The sequence below is a fragment of the Rhinatrema bivittatum genome, chromosome 10 (genome assembly GCF_901001135.1).
Source record: "Rhinatrema bivittatum chromosome 10, aRhiBiv1.1, whole genome shotgun sequence".
NCBI lineage: Eukaryota > Metazoa > Chordata > Amphibia > Gymnophiona > Rhinatrematidae > Rhinatrema > Rhinatrema bivittatum.
The window spans coordinates 94,182,084-94,204,826 of NC_042624.1; the positions used below are offsets into that span (position 1 = coordinate 94,182,084).

At 41.9% G+C, this 22,743-nt stretch overlaps 1 protein-coding gene across 1 annotated transcript in view; it reads left to right on the plus strand.

The window, feature by feature from the left end:
- SLC44A5 (solute carrier family 44 member 5) overlaps positions 1–22,743 on the plus strand; it is a 114,933-nt gene that overhangs the window by 64,515 nt on the left and 27,675 nt on the right. The window contains 9 exon segments of the mRNA XM_029617875.1: positions 5,210–5,294; positions 9,176–9,304; positions 9,497–9,557; positions 11,579–11,610; positions 11,612–11,703; positions 13,890–13,973; positions 15,465–15,577; positions 16,069–16,200; positions 19,672–19,771. Of these exon segments, the coding sequence (XP_029473735.1) occupies positions 5,210–5,294; positions 9,176–9,304; positions 9,497–9,557; positions 11,579–11,610; positions 11,612–11,703; positions 13,890–13,973; positions 15,465–15,577; positions 16,069–16,200; positions 19,672–19,771 (828 nt within the window).

Below are 22,743 nucleotides of genomic sequence, written 5' to 3' on the forward strand. Positions count from 1 at the left end.
AAGGGGCGGAAGGGCTCCTTGACACTGCACCCGGACATTGCACGTTTTTTGAGGGGGGCCAAACATCTCCGTCCTCCCTTACGTCCTCCATGCCCGTCCTGGAACCTCAATTGGGTATTCTCTGCATTGTGTTCGGCTCCTTTTGAGCCCTTGAAGAGGGCAGCCCTCAAGGATCTCACGTTGAAGACGGTCTTCCTTGTCGCTATTGCCTCAGCGCGCCGTGTTTCCGAGTTGCAGGCGCTCTCATGCAGGGAACCGTTCCTAAGGATCTTGGATTCCGGGGTCTCCTTACGAACGGTCCCCTCCTTCTTGCCCAAAGTGGTTTCGGCGTTTCATTTGAACCTGTCCATTGAGCTTCCCGTTTTCAGCGTCCGGGGTGCGTCGCAGTCAAGGCTGCGGGATTTGCGGAGGTTGGATGTTCGGAGGACACTTCTCCGCTATCTGGAAGTCACCAATCCGTTCCGTGTAACGGATCATCTTTTTGTTCTGTTCTCAGGCGCAAAGCGTGGGGGCATGGCTTCCCGGACGACAATTGCCCGATGGCTCAAGGAGGCCATTGGTTCCGCGTACATAGTACAAGGGAAGCCAGTGCCTGAGGGTCTCAAGGCGCATTCGACTCGGTCGCACGCTGCTTCCTGGGCGGAATCTTCTCAGGTGTCGCCCCAAGAAATTTGCAGGGCGGCTACTTGGAAGTCCTTGCATACTTTTACGCGGCATTACCGGCTAGATGTTCAGAACACTGCTGGGGGTTTTGGAGAGAGGGTACTCCGTGCGGGACTCTCTGCTTCCCACCCTCGGTAAGTTAGCTCTGGTACATCCCAGGTGTCCTGGACTGATCCTGGTACGTACAGGGAAAGGAAAATTAGTTTCTTACCTGATAATTTTCGTTCCTGTAGTACCAAGGATCAGTCCAGGATCCCGCCCGTGCTGCTCTGAGGACATGGAGAGTCCGCTCGTAGGTTTTCAGTGTTTCGGTTTTTCTGTTCTGCTTTCTCGATTGAGAGTTTTGTTCCAGTTGGGGGTTTTGTCGTTGCTCCCTGTTGGGGAGGGATCCCTCTTTTGGTTTGTGTTATCCTTTGCTACTTTGACATTACGTAAGACTGAGGGGCTGTGACAGGAGTGTGACCATATATGGGTGAGCCCGACAGCTCTTGCTCTGTCTCCATCTACTGGTGCGGAGTCACAACCCAGGTGTCCTGGACTGATCCTTGGTACTACAGGAACGAAAATTATCAGGTAAGAAACGCCGACCACGAGGCGCCGTCCCCGGACCACGGGCTCCTCCTTCAGCCCTCCCCCCGGCCGGCAGCCACTAAAAAGCAGCGCAGCACCGCCAATGAGAGCAGGGCCAGGAGGACTTTAAATTACCCGCGACATCTTGGCGTCGCACGCCGGGCGTCGCACGCCTAAGGAGCACGACAAAGGGGCCTACCCCTTTGTCTCGCCCCTTCGTCTCGGCCCCGAGAAAGCCACGAACCTTATCCACAGACGAAACTACAGCACAAACAAATGCCAAGCAGCCATGGACAAACGGATGTTTCTGACCGGATAAAGCCATAACGCACCGACCACTTTCAAACACCTAAACCAATCCTTTCCAGCTACAATACAACACACCCTTCACAATCTCGCCAGCGTCCATCAACTAAAATCAAATGTCTAACTAGCCCTCACAGAATCCACTCCAGCAGTTCCAGCAGCCACTCCAGCAGTTCCAGCAGCCACTCCAGCAGTGCCAGCATCCATCCTAGCAGATTCCGCACGTATCCGGTCACCTCTAGCAAACCAGCATATAATGACACACAGCCATTCCATCCCCATACTCAAGAGAAAACCCAGAAATAACTCTCCACCAGACCCCATTCAGACACCCAGACAACAAAGACTCATCAACATCATGACATCTCCCATTACACAACTCCTCGGCCTTTCATTATTCACTTTAACCTTATTCAATGCACAGTCACTGTCCAAAAAAATGCACCTTCTAAATGATTACCTAATTGACAACAACCCTGACATATGTGCAATAACTGAAACATGGCTAAAACCCACGGACATATCATTAACAAACCAACTACCTACACAATCCTTCGACCTCTTCTCAATACCTAGACCGAAAAAGAAAGGAGGAGGAATTCTACTTGCTGCAAAAAAACAATTGGGGATAACACTACAACAATCATACTCCACCTCAAAACTTGAATGCTCCATATTCAAATCGCAACATCTACAAATATTCCTCATCTACGCCACACCAGGAACGCTAGAGGCTAACCCCTCCCCTCTAATAGAGATGATAGCCAAACATCTAAATTCAGACAAACCAACCATCATACTGGGAGACTTCAACATTCACGTAGACTCCACCCCTCAATCCACTAACTGCGAAACCTTCCTTACCTCCCTCAGTCACCTTGGATTCACACAAATAATCAGCGGGCCCACTCACAAAGCAGGTCATATTTTAGACCTCATATTTATCAACGAGAGCTGGTCCATCCATACAAATCCCACCTGCACGCCTATCCCATGGTCAGACCACCAGCTCATAGACACAACCCTCAAAATGAAAAACACACCTCCTCCAAACATCTCCAAAACCACCATTCATTTCAGGAAACCATGCGCACTGGAGTCACTCAACAAACAATGCTCCAAAGACCTCAAACAAATTGACTTCTCAGACGCCAACACAGCCACCACTTCATGGATCAAACTCACGAACAAAATAGCTGATCAACTCTGCCCAACCTCCTCAAAAGAAATCCAACCGACACGAGACAACAGAAAACCATGGTTCACCCCAGAACTCAAAACCCTGAAACAGAAATTACGAAACAAAGAACAAAGCTGGAGAAACAACCCTTCTCCCACAGCCAGACTTGACTACAAAGCCACCCTCAACACCTACAGAAACGCCATACACAAAACAAAAAAGGACTTCTATGCAAAAAGAATTCATAACTTCATCTTCGACTCGAAGGCTTTATTCTCCTACGTCTCATCACTCACCAAACCAACACCACCATCCATTCCAGACCACCTAGCGCTCAGTAAGGCCAACGAACTAGCCACCTACTTCAAAACAAAAATCTCAAACCTCACCCTCTCCCTTACAACCCACCAAACGCTTCCAACACCTCATAGCACATACCAACTCACTCTGAATTCTAGACTAGAGTCATTCGAGCCCACATCAGCCATGGAGATTGAAAACTTACTTAAAAAAATTAAACCATCGGCACATCCCTCGGACCCACTCCCTACTAATTTGCTCACTGCCATCTCTAGCACCGTCGCAAAACCTATTGCAGAAATCATCAATACCTCCTTAGCCATGGGCACAGTTCCTAATCAGCTAAAACTTGCAATCCTCAAACCCCTACTGAAAAAACCAACAGCATCACCCATGGACCCAGCCAACTACAGACCCATTGCAAACCTGCCCCTGATCTCCAAACTGATGGAAAAAGCGGTAAATAAACAACTTTCCGAATACCTCGAGGAGCACAACATTCTTTCCCCGGCACAATATGGATTTCGCAAATCTCGAAGCACAGAGTCCCTTCTGCTTTCCCTCACTGATAATTTACTTTTGAACCTGGAGAAAAAACAGTCATTCTTACTGGTCCTACTAGACCTATCTTCAGCGTTCGACACGGTAAATCACTCACATCTCCTAGAACAACTATCAAACATAGGAATCAAAGGCACAGCCCTCTGTTGGTTCCAATCGTTCCTATCCAACAGGTTTTACAAGGTCAGAATCAACAACAAGGAATCTGACCCCATCCTATCAGACCAAGGCGTACCACAAGGTTCATCCCTCTCCCCTACCCTGTTCAACATTTACCTCCTCCCCCTCTGCCATTTGCTATCTCAACTCAAGCTTACTCATTACCTCTATGCAGACGACATCCAGATCCTAATCCCCATCACAGAATCAATTCAAAAAACCTTCGTCTACTGGGAGAATTGTCTTAAACCAATTAAACAACTACTCTCCAGCCTAAACCTGATTCTAAACTCCAGCAAAACAGAGCTGCTACTAATCTCACAAAACCCGAACAACCACCCACCTAGTCTGGCACAAACCACATCTTTAAACATGGAGCTCTCTGCAGACGTCAGGAATTTAGGTACTTGGCTTGACAATCAACTTAACCTTAAAAAATTCATAAACACAACCACCAAGGACTGCTTCTTTAAACTACAGGTCCTAAAGAAGCTAAAGCCACTCCTTCACTTCAATGACTTTCGCCTCGTTCTTCAATCCATTATTTTTTCGAAACTTGATTACTGCAACTCAATCTTACTGGGCCTCCCCTCCAACAGCATCAAACCCCTACAGATGGTACAAAACGCCGCAGCCAGAATCCTAACTAACACTAATAGAAGAGACCATATTACCCCCACCTTGAGCTACCTCCACTGGCTACCCATCAAACAGAGAATCATATATAAAACCTTAACCATTATCCATAAAACAATTCATAACGTCGCACCTATATCTCTACAAACCCAACTTCGTCTACAATCATCGGCCAGACCCATCAGAAGTGCCTACAAAGGCACATTAGTCGCAGTTCCCGCCAAATCAACGTTAAGAAAAAGAGCACTATCCACTGCGGGACCACATCAATGGAATGCGCTCCCACCAGACATAAGACTCGAACCCAATCTACCAGAGTTCAAAAAAAGGTTAAAAACCTGGCTCTTCAGGCAAGCATTCCAATTCCCAGAGTGAAACTAGGCACCTCCTCCTGTCTTTCAGATCCAACCATTGCAAGGTGTCACAAACACATTGACACTCAATTTCATACACGGACTTGATTATTCACAATATCTATTTATTTAAGTCATCCTTTCATATTATATTATTTAACCGATTACTTGCAGACTATTTACGCTACCAAAGTTCCTTGTAAAACGTGAACACGAATAATGTTATAATAATATTATATGTTTGTTAAATACTATTGTTACTTTCACTGTTCCTTGTAATAATGTTCAATAGTTGATTGTTAGTGTTCTATGTTCTATGTAAAAAAACCCCAGTCTAATCTACCAGACCAGGGCAACCTTTTCGTTACTTGTAAACCGGACTGATTTGTATTGCATACAGGAATTCCGGTATATAAAAATTAAAAATAAATAAAATAAAATAAAAGAAACTAATTTTCCTTTTTTTTCCTTTTTATGACAGGAACAAGACCATTTTATTTTACTTTAATATTCTGAAATGTGCCAGCCCTGTTGTGCTATTAAACCTTCAGTGCCCTACAATGCAGGTAAGAGAATAACCATATGGTAAATTCCAATTAGTTTAAAAGCTGTACAATGTGTTTCGAGACTGGAATTGTTTAGCATATCCTTCATGGCATCCTTATGTAGTCCTTGTACCAGCTCTTTTTACTGATGGTAGATTTGCTCTATTATGGGAATCTGATTCACAGAGATGCACACAATGCATGGAGGGAATCAGATGTGTAATTCCCCCTTAGTTCAGAAATATTTCAAAAGCCAAATATTCTTGAAAGAATATTGGGGACTTATGATATCCATCAGTCTGGAGAGGTTCACTCCAGCAGTGGCCACAAGGTGGCAAAGTCTTAATGATTATAATAGACTTATGACATCTTGTGGCCGCTGTTGGTACTACAGCCTCTTGTGTCTGGGACAGCTACATGTTTTGTCATAATAGATTTGCCTGAGTATCCATCTTCTGTGCAGTTGTACCTATCTGGTGGCCATAGGAGCCAACTTTTCAAAACTACTGGAGGTGTTAAACTCAACACAAATTACTCCTCTGATCAAAATGAAGGAGTTTAAGCAATAGTCGGGGTGCTCAGTCACTCGACTATATCCAAAGAGCTGACACCTATGGAAAATGTTGACGGGAACATGGAGTTTGGCCTGGTGGAGTTGTGGTGCATGAATTGCTGGGGTGCCTCTGGTTCTTATAGTATAGCCCAGGTTGTAGCACTCTCCCCATGGTTTTTCAAATTTCAGAATGAGCTGCAGCAGCCTTGCTGAGATCAGTATTGTGATCAGCGTGAGGCCCTGAAGTGGCAGGACTGCATTTTGATAGGAGTGCCACCTGGCCATGATGCTTGGCTGTGCCAAGTCCCGTAAGATGGAATAGAGTTAGCTGAAGTAATGGGAAGCCAGAAGAAAAGTGGGAAACTCATGCCGGCAGCAGTTCAGCTGCATCAGAGCCACAAGCAGTGGTTTGGGAACATGGAGAAGGCATCAGTCTGTACTTAAAGCAGCAAGGCTAGAGACATGAGTATGACCCAAGCTGCATCAGCAGGCTCCATCAGCAGCATAGGTCATGCTCATAGTAAGAATGATGGCAAGGCAGACGACCACAAATTTAGCATGGGCAGACAAGCCGCAGATGAGATGACAGAGGACAATGGTTGCCCTTGAGGTAATAGGGAGAAAAGGAAGGGAGGTGTGATAGGATTTTGAAGGAGAGGGAGGAGTTGATGGGGAAAGAAGGGTGAGGGAGGGAGAGAAGAGGCTTAAGTGGAGGAGGTGGGGAAGGAGGGAGAGGGGCATTTCACTACAAATACTTATTTGTACCCAGAATGCAGACCTTGTTCAGTATCTTCTGTTGTATTATTTTTACTTTTATTCCTTGCTCTGATCATCTCTCTGGTAAATGGCCTGAGTAGGAAAATTGGCAAATAAATAAAATGAATGCAAATGTTTTTCCAGTTCATCTAGTATTGCAATAAGAATTCTGGTTTTAACTGCCTTCATCTAAATAGGTCACTGTGATGGCTTCTATATGTACATATGCAGCCACATCTGGGGCACATGCCCTATGCACATTTGGATAAATCAGAAAAAAAGCTCATGTTAGAGCAGGGTTAGGCAACTCCGGCCCTGGAGTGCCACAAACAGGTTTTCAGAATATCCACAATGAATATGCATTCCCTGCCAGAGGGTCCTTCTCATATTAATCACAGAGAAAGATTTTTATGCCAAATGCCCTTTTGGGGCAAAAGGGCTCTCAACCCAGAGGCCTGAAAACCTGTGAGCCCACTCAACACCCTAGGTGAGGCAGGCGCCAGTGCCAGATCCTTCTTAGAGAGACAGTGATGGCCGAAGAGGTATCCAGCTTTACTTTTAGAAGTATTTTTTGGACATTGGCTGTGTGGGGAGGTGTTTTTACTGATTCACCCCTCCCCCACAGGGAAGCAGTGCTGAGGTAGCCCAATCCCTTTCTGACTTGTCCCCCAACCACTGAACAAAGGATGAATTGCAAGACTTGGAGACCCCAGTTGGATCTCCACCCATGGGACCTGGACAGGTTGGATGTCCAGGAAGGATATGGAGTCAGGTAGGACGATGGAGAGTTAATTGATGGGAGTTAATTGCTAGCCGGAGCAGCGCTGAAGAAAACAAATATGTTTGTGTGCTCTTGGGACCTGAAGCCTTCCAGTAAGGGTTGCAGTTGGTTCTCCCTTGCTTTGCATTTTACCAGTGTTGTTCCCGAATCACTTAGCATAATGAAGAGAAGTGCATAGATCAGGGGTCCTCAACTCTGTCCTTGGGACCTGCTCGGCCAGTCTGGCTTTCAGCATGTCACAATGAATATGCATGAGATGTATTTGCATAGAGTGGAGGCGGTGCTTTGCAAGTATCTCTCATGCATATTCATTGCGGATATCCTGGAAAGCAGATTGGTTGAGTGGACCCCAAGGTCTGAGTTGAGAAGCATGGATATAGCCCATAAGATATAAACTCTTATGTGGTAGTCTTATAGGAAGTGAGCTGAATGGATTACTCTGGTTTAATATCATGTAGAGTATGTAGTATATGTGCAGTCCCAGGTCAGTGTGATCTCTATGTATACAGCAGGGAGAACAAGATAAAGCTGAGTGAAAGTACTAGAAGGAGGGGCATGTCCAAGATGAGTCTTGGCTGGATACTAGAAGCCTGAGCTCCTGAAAATTCCTGTTTGTTTTTTCCACTTGATACATATTGACTGTTTACTTTACTTTTCCCTGCATTTTCATGGGGGAAAAAGCAGTGCATATGGAGAAGCTGTTTCCTTGCACCTTCTCTGCTGCTGATGGGGTTATTGGATGCCTTTTGTTACTCAACTTTCCCGTTAGTCCACTTGTTTCGGAGTTGTCCTTGGAAGGGGAAGGGAGCAGTCTTCTGGTCCTAGATACCACTCAGCCTGGTCCAATGAGGCCGCAGGGAGAGGTAGTGGCTGACACCTCAGCAGATTTGACTGCACCCAGAGTGGTGGCAGTATTTATTCTGGGCAGGAGGCAAGTCCTCTAATGTCTTGGTTTCTGAGGTTTTGGAATCAGAGTCGGCTGAGTTTGCCTGAGTGGGACTCTGACAATGGGAGCCAGTAAAATTCTCTGAGTGTCTGCGAGGTGCTCGAAGATCTCCGTGGGCCTGTTACCACTCTGGCTGCACAATTTTTTGCGCCATCTGTGATTTCTTTACTAACTTCTCTGGGAGTTACAATAGTGCACCTGCATTACTAATTTTGAACCATCTGGTTCCAAGTAAGGATGTGGCTTATTGTATGCTTTCTTTGAGACTTCAATAACTGGGGCTTCAAGCCTGGTTCTGAATTGACGAAAATGCCCAGGTTACATACTGCTTTCTTAATCACTAAAGGGAATGGGAAACACTGGGAAGTGGGGACAAAGAAGGCTTCCTTACCTATAGGACTTCAGTCTTCCTGGGATTCAGCATTAGCCTGTTTTCATGCATCCAGGATGATACGGTTGACATACAATGATTTAATCAATCTACGTATTCGCTTGGATAAATACCTAATGGGATAGAAATCTGTATATCAGCCACATGTATGAAGTACTAAGTTGGAAATTAGCCAGCAACTTTCCCAGAGGGGCCAAATAGATATTAAACAATAGAGGCAATAAAAGCAATCCTTGCCGGATGATCAGGATTTGGAAAAGCATCACCTAGGGCAGACTTTTGGGAGTCATCCAATAAATCCCAAAAGTGTCAAGTAAGAAATGTGAGTTTCCATTGTTACTACATGCGAGTTTGGTCTTTTCATTAAGATACGTAGTCTAAATTTATTTTACTTGCAGGGTTATTGCAGTTTTTTGGTCAGGTTTTTAATATATCTTGTCGTTTGTTTGTTTTGTTTTTTTAAACTCTTCCTCAGCTTTGTGTTGCCAAGTGCCCAGATAGGTTTGCAACCTACATAGATATGCAAGCTTCCTACAGGTATAACAAAAGTTACTGGGAATACTACAGGCAGTTCTGCAAACCAGGTTTTAATAACCCTAGGAAGGTGAGTGCATCTACCCACAAATTCATTTCTATCTTCATGCGAAGGTTTGCATGTATTTTCCAAGAATTTCTAATACAGATATGCTTTATTTTTACATAGTTTTCCTGTAAACACAGCTTCTAAGCACAAAAAAAGAGCAAAGTTGATTAGGTGAAATGATTGGCACATGAATTAATATATTGCTGGTTTTAGTCTATTACAGAAGTTCTCCGAGATGAAGATTGCCCGTCCATGATTATTCCAAGCAGGCCCTGTACGTGGTGATTATTTCTATCTGCTTATCAACCACTGTGATAGCCAATCCCATCCAGAAAGAAAACTCCTGAGCAAAGAAATTAATGTAAAATTCAAGTGACAAATTAAAGCTTAACTAAGGGTGGTGGTAAGTACTTTGCCTGTTGCAAAGGTAGGTGATCATGGTCCCACCATGTTGCCTGGGACCTTTTCTTGGCAGAATACTGTGCAGAGGTTTGCTATTGCCTTCTGCAGCTCATTGGACCTGGCCTTCCCTGGTGCTCCCCCATCCAGGTTTTAGCCAGGCCTTCATAGCTTCTAAGATCTAACACATTCAGGCTGTCCCAGACCAGTGTGGCTGGGGTAACTTTCTTTTCTTTTTTTAAGGATATTACAGTTTTCATATGCTGAGCTATTCCTTTTGGGACTGGATGTTGTCCATATGTTTGTAGCTTACTGTACTGTTTTCAATCCATGATACCTTGTATTGGCCTAACATCAAAATTGTCCAAAGATGATGATGCCTGAAGAAAGGACCAATGTGGTCTCAAAAGCTCATCTATAAGTAGATCTGTTTTGATCTAGTAAGAGAGATGGCAGCCTGCAAGTAACCCACTTTTCTTCAGGACCAGTATGGATACTAGAACCCCACACTAGCTTATCCTTTTAAGGAGATTCTGGTTATTAGAGATATGCTTTGTTTAAACATATCGGATCGGGCGCTCTGCGGAAAATTTCAGTTTCCCACTGTTCGTTGTTTTTTTTTTCCGGCAATTTGACGAAGTGCGTTAGTGCACACTAACAACCAGTTAGTGCGCACTATCTCCGCATTAGTGCGCGGTACACCGAACGAGATAATGCGCATTAAGGCCCGTTAGTTAGTTAGTGAGCTCTAATAGAACTTACAGCGCACTAAGTATGTAGTAGTGCGCTGTAACTAATGTTATGAGATATGCAGTGCGCACTAACACGAAATACGACTTTTGCCAAAATTTTGGCAAAAATTGCTTCGTATATCGGCGCTACCAAACCATGACGAATTAGACAATATCGTTGACGTTGTCTAATTCGTGAAAAGCGCATGCACATCCCTACTGGTTGTTATCACAACAGTGAAATTGGATAGGGTTGGCAAGTTCTACCTGGTAGGGACTACGGTGCATAACAGAGCGGCATTGCACTACCCCAGACTTTTACTATGACTATAAAACTTGGCTTTCATTCACTGAAGCGGTGCAGCCAGATTCTAAAATCTGGGGTTATATGTATCTGCTGGTAAGAACTGTCACTTTCCAACATGATTGGTTAGGAAAGGTTTGAAAAGTTTTTTTTTTTCAAAGGCACTAATTTTAGATATGAGTTTGACTCAGTCTTAGATTAATCTCAGAAGCCTGAGAGTCTTCTGAATGCATTTTCCCTCTTAGGAACATAGTTTTGGAATTTCCATGACTTTTTAGTGAGAGGTTTCTTCTTGTACCTTTCCTTGTATTTGCGTGGAATATGTTTTTCCTCTCATATGTTAACACATCCGCTTTAAGCAGTATTTCATTATCAGTGTTCATCCCAATACTGAGTTACTTATTGTATTATGCAGGAAATGTGATAAGATGGGGAGGGTTCCCAGCAGAAAAAAAGATTCGAGGTTATAGATCAGGGGTAGGCAACTTGACTACCACAAAGCCGGTTGGGTTTTCAGGATGTCCACAATAAATATACATGAGATACAATGCATGCAAATGCATCTCATGAATATTCAGTGTGGAGATCTTGAAAACCCAACTGACCTGCAGCGCTCAGGATCAAAGTTGTTGACATTGTAGCCAGTCTTGCAACTTCTCACCGAGTCTCATTTCTTGGTTGCCTGCATGTTTTTCTCTTTATACAGCAAGCACTTATCTTTCAAGCAACAGATAATTAAATGCAAATTATATCTAGCTATAGGTATAACCATTACTAAGGCAGGATTAATTGTATATTTCATAAAATTAAGAAATACAATTTATATATATATAACCAGGATTTCTGATGTTCTTCAACCAGTTCTTAAGCGATGTTTCCCTGACTTCACCACTAAAAAATGGAGTCTTGACTGTAGCAAATAAAACCACTTTCAAGGATGGACGTGGGACAGCCAGGAACGTAACTGATCTCAGGGAGGCTGCTAAGTAGGTTCTGCATTTTTCTGTTTTCTGCTGTGATACTTCTGTATTTTTTATGATATTTTGCGAGATATCCTCTTATCCATGGAAGGAGAGGAATATAATACAGTTTAGCTAGTTTCGAAATAGTCTAGATATGTAGGACCATGGGACTTCTTGATCAAAGAACATGCAAGCTGGTCAGTGTTGGTGATCGTAAATTGTATGAAATACAGCAGATGAGCATATTCAGTGCCTCATACAAATACATTGGAAATCACTCAAATACTCTAAAAGACAAAAATAGGTTGATTTATTTCTAGTTTTAAATGTATTTAGATGATAAGGAATGCAAGATGATTAGGAATACATCTAAATGTATTTAGATAAGGAATGCAATATTGGGAATTGTATTATTGGATGACAAGTGCTGTTTACCCCAGTCTCACCTGTCACACTCGCTCCAAAGATGCAAATGGTACTGGCTGACTGGGCACTCTTAATTACCTTGTTTTTTTACCCATTATAGTAAATTGACACCTAAGTGAGGTCGGGTGCCCAAAAGGCATCACATCATTAATAATATAGTGCCAGGTCTTGTGGTTTAAATAAGTGCACCTTTGAAATGAAATATAGCACAGAAATATTGTATTAATGTATTGAAATTATATCCTTTGTGTTACACACTAAAAGAGTGGATATATTTTGCTTAGAATAGTGACAGTGTGCTGAATACAGACCCAGAATCAGTCTGGTGAGGGTTGCACATCAATGGCGAAAACCCAAGCTTGAGCACTTTTACATTTGAGGCCAAAGAAAAGAGAGATTAGAAGGCTTTCATGCACAGTGCACTACTATAACTTGGTGTATCTTGTTTTGTAGCCATGTAACTACAGTTCGACATGAAACACAAAGGTTTATGATTAAATTGTACCTATTGATTGCATTTTTATTAGAATTCTTTCTGGTGGTTCAGCTGGAACAGAGCAATATGTAGACTGCAGCAAATCATCCGCTCTTATAGTGAAATTCGTACGCAAGTCACACAAGGTCCACAGACGTAGACGAGACACGAAATACCCTGATTCCCTCAGTTGATAATGATTTTGATAAAATGTCATTTTTCTGTAGAAAAATAGCTATTTCCCCTTTTCATCATGTAATATTGGCATCAAGGGTACAATTAAGTTGTGAACTCCATGACAGGAGGAAAAATTTGGCAGGCAAAGTTATTGCTCTGATCTGTTGCTGAACCGTTGAATGTTGTAGAGGTTGCATGTGATTTCCCACTCAGTAAGTCAGCAAAACTTACTATAATATGCAGTAAAACTATGCAGCAAAAAAAAAAAAATCCTATTTCCTTAGCTGCTTCCATCTTTTGACATATTGTATCCATGAGATACAAACCACTTTCCTAAGGAAACAGACCTGCAATATGCAGTAGATTGTGGACTTCTGTATTGTTACTCTTGAGCATTAATATTTGCTAGAAAAAGCATTTTCAGGCAGTTAATATCTGATATGGATGAATTAAAGGCATAAGGCATAGTCAAGGGCCTTTATCCCAGACCAGGCATTAAAGGACAAATAAATTCCTGTCCTTAAGGGATTATTGTTGTGCTAAACCAATTTTTAATTGGTTTAGAGGTATGGATTTTCTTTTGGGTTTTTCTTCTCCATATGTTTTTAAAAGCAGAAACTGACACGGGTGCTCTAAGCACCTGCATCAGTGAAAAGGGGACTTCTAGAATGCAGTGTTACCCCTGTGTTTCCTGCCAGCCGAATTGCTCTGAATCCAAGGGACCATTCTATTTATCTGATCATGCATTTTGTTACAGCAGTGAGCAGATTTGTGTCACTTAAACCAAATATGAGCTAATAAAGTTTATTTGGTTTTCCATTTCGATACAGAAGACCGGTGGTTCAAAAGACTATTGGAAGGGATTATCTTTGCTAACCTTGAAAGCCGTCTTAACAGGATTCTCTTTGCATGGTGTAACCTCAGCTGATGCGATCTTGTGCACGCAGCTACAACTGCAGCTTCATAACAAGGAAATAACCTGAAAATAAAATTTCAAAAGACTTCCATCACGCACTTCTAAATTATAATACACATGCAAGCTTCTAAAACTTGTTGATGATATTCAATTGCATGCATATTTGTATTTGATGGAAATAAAGAATAATTCTGTTCTTTCTTCCTTTCCTAAAAGTGGTATCAATAATATACTTGATGCAAGATCAATTGGTATGAAAATTTTTGAAGACTATGCCAATTCCTGGTATTGGATTTTAATGTAAGTGCACATCAGTCTTCATAGGGCTCAGTAAACTTGTTGTTGCTACTGAGGAATGGGAAAAATACCTTCTGAAGAAACTGCAGGCCGCAGAATGGGAAAAAAAGTCTTAAAGAATCAGGGCCTAAATTAGCAAAATATGGCCTAGAACCATTGAGCCATGATGTTATCTCGTGGGAGGGTTCTCCCTATCAAGGGGGGGAGGGGATTGTTGCCATAATAGTGTCTCCCTCCCCCCCCCCCCCCAAAAAAAAAAACAAACCAGCAGGGCTATTTGGTGCTTCGTTTTGTCTCCTGGCCAAACACCACAAGACAAAATGACGCTACTAGTGGCCCTTTAGGTGCAATGGCGAGCCCGCAGTCTCAAGGGTCCACCATCACCTTAAAGGGGCCTACCACAGAAAAATTGGCTGCAAAAAGATAGAATGGAGCACGGGTGAAGGCTACCACCACTCGAGGCAGCACAGACACCCCAAAGTGGGAAAAAAAAAAAAAAGATTTAAATGCACACGGGGCAACTGACCCACCCCACCTCCTTTCCAAAGACATGATGTTTGAGACAGCACCCCCTGCATTCTCTCCCCCTTCCCCCATCCACAAATGTATTAAAAAAAAAATCATTGGTAGTTTGTAGGAGGCCCCTTAGGTTAGGTCTGATCCCTGGACCTTGCCCCAGTCAGGTCAGTGCCAGTTTGAAAAATCGCGTCAACTAGACCCGGGGCTATGGCACGCTCCAGGCCCACAACAGCTTTCTGATGGTATGGAGGACGTGGGCTGGGAGGCCCACCATGAACTACCAATGATTATTTTTTTTAATGCTTTGGGGGATAGGGAGCTACATTTTTCTATAGTCTCTTGATGTTGTTTTCCTTATCCATTTATGGATATTTTTTTTCTTTTGTTTATTTTAAAGCAGATAGAGATTACATCGATCTTATTTATTTATTTTTTTTATTAAAAGAGATGCTTAGGAGGCAACACACATGACATAGTTAAAGAATATTTCATTCACAGTAATTGTTCAGTTTGTTCCTCCTTCATGCTATGGACTATAAAACTTGGCTAACTTTAATTTTTGAATGTAAAATAATGTAAAATGCTGGGGTGTTTTTCTTGTTTTCAGATGTTTTAGAAAACAATAACTTGTTTAACTTAAATTGAATATATATTCCTTAGCCTGGTCCTCTGGAGCCGCCTGGCCTCTTTGGCTTTCAGCATAGGTACAATAAATAAGCATGAGAGAGATTTGCATACAGTGGAAGCAGGGCATGCATATTCATTGTGATTATCCTGAAAAACCAGTCTGATTGGGTGGGTCCTGAGGGATGGGCTTGGGAGATACTGTTAACTACACAACCTTTGAAATGTCACACTATGTGAATGTTCACAAACACAGCCATCAAGGATCTTATATAAGTTGAGAGCAGGCCAGAGAAGTGAATGAAATCATGCACTGAGTAACCGCTAAATTGCTCTGTTCCTTTATTGCAGCGCTCTGTTTATTGCAATGATTGTAAGCCTCCTTTTCCTCGTGCTCCTGAGGTTTACAGCTGGAGTTCTCTTCTGGATTTTTATTGCTGGAGTAATAGGCGTCATAGGCTATGGTAAGCATTGGAGCTTACAGGAAGTGATGAGCTACTTGTGATTTTATTCTGGATCTTTTTTTTTTATTCCCCTATCAGATGATTAGATATATTAAGCATTTTCCCCATAAAGACATCTAGCCCACCATGTTTAACAAAGAAGAACCAGTTGTCCGGATTAGCTAAAGGTTAAAGTCTATTTCAGTCCATCAGGTTGAAATTATTTATACCTGCAAGAGCACTAATGGAGTTGCTTTCCCCAGAAAGCTAATTATTTGCATTACAAATGCTGTAATACAATATAAGTTCAGTAAAGTGGCTTCTTCATCTTTCTTTCTTTGGCTAGATAAGCATTTACATGTACAGTAGAGTTTTTATCTATGAAACTAAATCTCTTCTTTTATTTATCTGTCAATCCTGTTAAAATTAAGAGGACAGTATTAAAGTTGAATAGCATGTGTGTTTTCAGTTAATATTAAAACGTTGTACTCATGCTGACTCTTTTTTTGCAGGCATTTTTCACTGTTATTGGGAATATGATAGTTTGAGGGGAATGCCTGGATCTGACCTTACTATCTATGATATTGGTTTTCAAACTGATTTCAGAGTCTACTTACAACTGAGACAAACGTGGTTAGCTTTTAGTAAGTATCTTTTAAAATGTTATATTGCTGAGCCACAGTGAAAAGGCACTGCGGTCTTGTATGTATTTATTTAAAAAATGTATATGTAATCACATATAATAAAAGGCCGTTTCCAAATTTCCCATACATAATAAAATCTCAACACTACATCAGACTGACAGGAAGGAAAGATAACATTTAGGAAGGGTCTTTCATCCGTTTAAACTGAATTTTCACCAATAAATTCCTGGTTTTTGCAAAGGTGAAAATTGGTTTAAACTGATTTGGGCTCTCATTTCAAAAACATAGTTGCAAGCCTTTGCTTTCCAGCATCTCTCCTCCCCCTCCCCCCTCCCCCCCAGAAGACCAAAGTGAGAAGGGGGATAGTGGGGGGGGGGGGATTGAAGGAAAAGGAGATACTGGGATAGGGAGCAAGAAGAGATAAGACACTGGGAGATGGGAGAGGGAGATGCCAGAGGGGGAAGGGTCATGGAGGAAATAAGAAGGGATATGATCAGAGACTGCCTTCAGGGTAAATGCTAGGTAAGAGGGCATTACAATTTTCATCTAGCCCTATCACTGATTTTGAAAGTTGTGTGGCCATTTACATAAACGTTTGGGAATGCCTGCTCTGGAGATCCTTATCTGCTTAATACATATGTCCTGGCTTCTGTCCACCAAAATAAATTCTGATATTTTGCCAGGAGAAATGAGTACTCTTTCCTCTGACTTTTCTCCTCTTTTTTTTTTTTCTTGTAATAAACACTGGTTTTTCCCTAATGTCTGATTATGCCCCTTTATTTATACAGCTAAATTATAGCCTCATAAGTAGTTATCCGTCTATAATTTAGCTGGATATGAGGCTGAATATGCCATATAAGCCATTTAGATGGATAGCTTGGGAGTTATCCATCTAAATAGCTTTTGAATATTGACCTCATCATGTCAACCAATTAGGAAAATGTTATGCAAACTATCTCATTGGTGTGTAAATTAGAGACAGTGAGCTATTAGGGTTGCCATTTGTCTCCAGATTTTCAGGATAGGTTGATCCAGTCCTGGTTTTACCCCCATTGCATGCTGGGACTTATTCTGATTATCCTATTGCATTCCCTAAGAAAAGCAAGACTATAAGTACCTGCATGCAGGGGAGTAGAACCAGGACTGGATCAACCTGTCCTAAAAATCTGGAGCCAGTTGGCAAACATATGACCTATTTAATCTATCGTGTTGACAGTGTTCTCTGAGACTGCTTTTAAATTGCCTTGCTGATAATCTCGTGCTCTTCTGGGATATCCCATTTCTTTCAATAAAGATCTTTCTCTTAAACTGCCAGTATTAAATATTTACTACTGCTGTCATGGGCTGTAAAATCAAGTAGTTTTTCTAAATTTAAAATATAAAAATATTAGATAGCAAAAATTTAAAATGTGATAAGAGATAAAGTATGTTTTTAATGGTAGAGTCAGTGTCTGGAGTATGATTGTCTCTTTACCATTCATTTGAGAGTTCATGCTTGAGTATATTGAAACAGATTTTTGTGTGAATCAGTGTGAGTGGTTGTCATTCTTTCTATATTATATATGTGCTATATTATTTCTAAGCCAGACTGTTTTCCAATATATCAGAAAATATCCTATCCTTTTTTTCTTTTCTAAATAATATTTATATTTGTATTTTATGTCCCAGTTGAGAATTCTTACAGGACTGCACATCTTGAATATTATGCGTATCTGAACTGACAGAGTGGATAATTACTACTAGGCTTAGAGCAATGGGTAGGAAATAAATCAGCAGTCACAAACAATGAGGAAATCTACATTTACAGAGCTTCTAATTTATTGCAAAAGCATAACTTGAACATCAAAGTTCTGGAGTATGATCCTCTCTCATTAGGATACAATAATAAAGTTGGGTTTAGCGATAGCATTTGTAGATGAATAATGATCATTTGTTTACAAAGTCTCAGTTCCAAAGTTGCATGACCTCATGAGTGCATCAAGGTAGATTGTCGCTCTATGATTTGTCCATAAATCACAGTTTGCCCTGATTAACCCAGTCAGCTGTTCCCGAGTCCCCCTTTCACATAGATCCTGAAGAAGATCTTGGGGACGGCTGACCTGATTAATGTGTCTCTTGTTAGGATCAAGACTAGCCCAAAAGTGTCCCTTAGAAGTTAACAGCTGGAAAGCTCAGGAGAAACAAGGAGGTCAATAGATTGTCGCCACATTTTCATTTCACTTCAATCAACTGCATCCCATTGTGGCATTTTCATGATTTAATTTAAAAAAGTGTATTAAATAATCAAGTTTACACATAGAAACAAAAGTGTGTTTTAGTGATGTAGTGCTATTAAAATTACTTTTGATATATTTTTAAAAACATATGTAATAAGACTTCATATCAAGTTATTATCCTAAGCTGCAGATACACCACTTTCTTATTTTTAAATTTAAAATGCTCAGCAGCTTTTAGAAAATCTGATGGCTATCTGATTCTACAGAATCAGAGTTGTCCTTGGGTTTCCTGGAAGTGCAGCTGTCATTGGTGTTACAGTGCGTGCTGGGTCCACAGCCTGTTGTAGTGCATGCGCACCTCATGGTCCCAGTCCCAGAGAGCTTACTGTTAAGCAGTAATTGACTCGGAAGCTTTAAGTAGCAGCACAAGAGGATACTTTTATGACCTGGTGTTATCAGGGACTTTCCTTAGCAGAGAGGAAATGTACAGGGAACTTTGTAATACAGGTCACAAGCTACCCATGTGTACCTCCCACCTTATCCCTGGTTCCACAACCAGGGGAATGTATTAATCCCTTGCTGCCAGTTCAGTATGATTTTCTGTTGTCACTACTTCAGCAGTTGCTGATATATGTTTTTATCATGGGCATTTGGAATGAATTTCCTCTGATAGGTTTAGAAATATTAAAAATGTGAAATGACTTACTGGGGATAGTGAACACTGTTTGGATTGCAGCAGAACCTTTGACCAGAACCCTCCTGGTTGTCCTTTATTTTCAAGATATTGTGATGATGATTTCTTTTGGTAAGATGACTCAAAACCTGGCTCCACCTTTCCTTCTATTTCAGGTGTCCTTTTCAGATACATTTTAGGTTTTGCAGTCTTTATAATTTATTGTAAGGTTTTTTTCCTTGGTGGTCTTGATATCTAATGTTACCCAACTTGGTCCTGAATGCTCAGCTACCACCGTCAATGCTATCTCATGCATGTTCATTGCCGATATGCTGAAAACCAATCCTGCTAATGGGAATCCCATTCGGTTTGGAAAACGCTGCTTTAATGTCACATGATAAGCCATTAAAGCCACAAATTCCCTGGCCTCTTTAAGACTTGTTGCTGGGTCTAATCTCTTATGAACCTGTTCAGACAGTAAGGACACACTGGGCTTTGCTTTGCTATACACGTCCCCTAATCTTGAAAAAATGCAACGCAAACTCATTTAGTGATGGATGTTCATTTTCTTTTCTTTTTTAGTGATAATACTTTGTATTGTCGAAGTTGTCATCATATTGATGTTAATCTTCCTGCGAAAAAGGATTTCCATTGCCATTGCACTATTAAAGGAAGGGAGCAAGTAAGTGGCTTCTCACAAAGCTAAGGCCCGCGCCCACCCCACACGGCCGTTCTTGTTTGCCCGTTATTAGGCTATTCAGAAGAAGCTCAACGCATTGGTTACTGAAAGGTTTTAGCATATAGGAAAGCAAAGTTATTGCTATGCCTAAGATACATTTTTTTTATGGAGTGCATGCATTTGTTGAGTGGAGATGAGGGCAAGTCAACTCTCAATTAGCAATCTGGAGTTACCTTCAAAGCTCCCATAAATTAGCGAGGGAGCTGGCTTGCCGAGTGTCCCTACCTTAGACGGCAGCTTCACGGTTTTCCTCTGAAAAGAGCCTTTGGTAAATTGAACCTGTGGTAGGGATGTGCAGGGAAAAAAACCGATTTCGGTTCATTTTCAAGAGGTGTTTTCCCCATGAATTTCGGCTCGTGGATTGCTTGATTCATTTTATTTGTGTGGAAAAAAAAAAATCAAGCAATTAAAAAAAAAAAAAAAGCAAAACAAAATGGCCAAAAAATGAAAATGAGCCCACCTTCCCAGAAAAATGCCAGGGCCAAGATCTTCCCTCCCCCTCCCCCACCCCGGCCCTCACAACCTGTTGGGTGGGGATCTGCCATCTCAACCTGGGTCGAAGCCTTGGACTCGCAAAGGCCCATACCCAGGCCTATGCAAGTCCCAGGCCTAGGCAATCATCAATTTCGTTTTAAACTAATGATTTGGGCCGAGACCCCCGAAAATCAAACTAAAAAAATAAAAAAAAAACCTACCTGATCCGTTGGGTGGCTGACAAAGGCCAGGTCCCAATGCTGGGGCCTTCGCTTGGACCCAGGCCTGAACCCGGGGCCTGGGCCTGACCAGATGCCATATTGCAACCTGGAGGCCGAGTCCTGATGCCGGGACCTCAGCCCAGGCCCAATGCCGCGGACCTGACCTGGAGGCAGAGTCTCGATGCTGGAGCCTAGGCCCGGACCTAAGCCCTACGTCGGTGCCTTGGCCCAGGGTCAGACCCAGGCATGGCATTGGGATCTGGCCTCTAGGTCGGGTCATGGAGTTGGGCCTGGGTCCGGGCCAAGGCTCCAGTGTTGGGACCTGGCCTCCAGGTTGGGTCGTGGCATTGAGCCTGGACCAGGTGTTGGGACCCAGCCTTTATCAGATACCTTATGGATCAGGTAAGTTTTTGGGTTTTTTTTAGTTTAATTTTCAGGGGTCTCTGCCCAAATCATTAGTTTAAAACAAAACAAACCAAAGTTCTTTTCATTTATGGGGAGCTCCTGTTTGTTTTGGGGCCCCTGAATGAAACGAATTAACCTTATTCTCACTTTTGTAGTTTCATTTGAAACGAATGCACATCCCTAATCTGTGGTGTATATATGTACTTGTCAAAGATGAGGAACCTATAAAGTCTTCTCCTCTTCAGATGACTGAATAGGCCTATTTTGAATTTGTTTTAAGCCTTGGTTTGGTGTGAAGAGAGGCTTATCTCTTTGTACTTATGCCTGTATGTTTTGCGGATTCTGGTGTCTGTGTGTGTCTCCCCTTATAATTTTCAAATGCTGGTCCTAACTTAACCAAACTTGATGTGGACTTCAGTCATTGAGGGTACATTGGACCGTTTTGATTTTGAAACCTGGGGGAGGCAAAGTTGCAAATGTTACCATAAGAAATAAATTGGAACTAGAACTGAGGCTAAATAAAATGTTGCTTTTTCTACCTCCCAACAAACAGTATTTCACGATTAGTAATTCTTTGTTCTTTGAGGTAGGATTAGGATGTACCATGGGAATTTAAAACCTGGCTGAACTGGCCTAAACCTAGAGCTTAGGTATTTGATTATGCTAATGCTAAACTCAGCACTCTCTGACTTGTGCTTTGAAGTATTTCATTAGCTTTTTGGATAATTACTTTACTTCACATTTGCCATGGTAACCGATTTAATATAGGGTTTAAGGTGTAGCGTCCCCTTTCTCCTCCACCCCAATAAAATCCTTGTGTAGCTACGGTATCCTTTTGTCAATGCATGTTTACCAAGGAGACACCTTCACGGAGGGTGACTGCGGCTATCTTCAGGCTGAAACTGTTAAGTGGGAAGCTGAAATGGTCCTTGATAGAAAGTAGGTTTTAATTAATTTATTAATTTATTTATTTATGGTTTTTATATACCGGGAGTTCCTGTATACAATACATATCACTCCGGTTCACAATTTAACAGTAATAACTACTGCCGTGTGGCAGTTTACATGGAACAATCTTGGAACAAATCAGAACACTTGATCTAAATGAATAAGAAAAACAAACTAAGCTCAACTTTAACTTTAAACATATAAATAAGTCAATTGATAATCCTGAATAAATAAGGCAGAGAACAATACATTAAAACCAAAGGACAGGGGTTGTTATATCTTCTAGTTCTTAGCTCTCTGGGAATGCTTGCAGGAAGAGCCAGGTCTTGAGTTTCGCCTTAAAAGTAGTATGGCACGGCTCAAGGCGAAGGTCTGGTGGTGGCGAATTCCAGAGAGACGGGCCCGCAGTTGATAGAGCGCGTTTTCTCGCTGGGAGAGTTTATGGACTTCCAAAACGCTGCTGTGCTGGCCTCTGGCTTTTAAACTCTGAATGCTTTCGTCAACTGAGATGTTGATTCCAGGAGCCCGGGCTGTGCATTTATTTCAGGCTCTTTGAGACTGTAATTCCATTTATGTTTAGAGTCATAAGCATCGGAAACGCAGCTGAAATCCTGCCCTGAATTTTATACTGAGAGCTTTGCAGAGCAGTGGCCTGAAGGTGGCACTCTTGTACTTGTGCAAGTGCACAAGTAGAAATATTCTGAGTAACTGCTTGTCACCTGCTGCACAAGATCAGCTCCTGTGTACGGAATGACAGGAACTAAGCTGTTAATGATTAATAATTTTACAGCAGTGGTTCAGCTGCACAGCTATTTAAAAAAAAAATGCAATTTAGAATGGCAATAATCCACTTAAAATTAGTTGTTA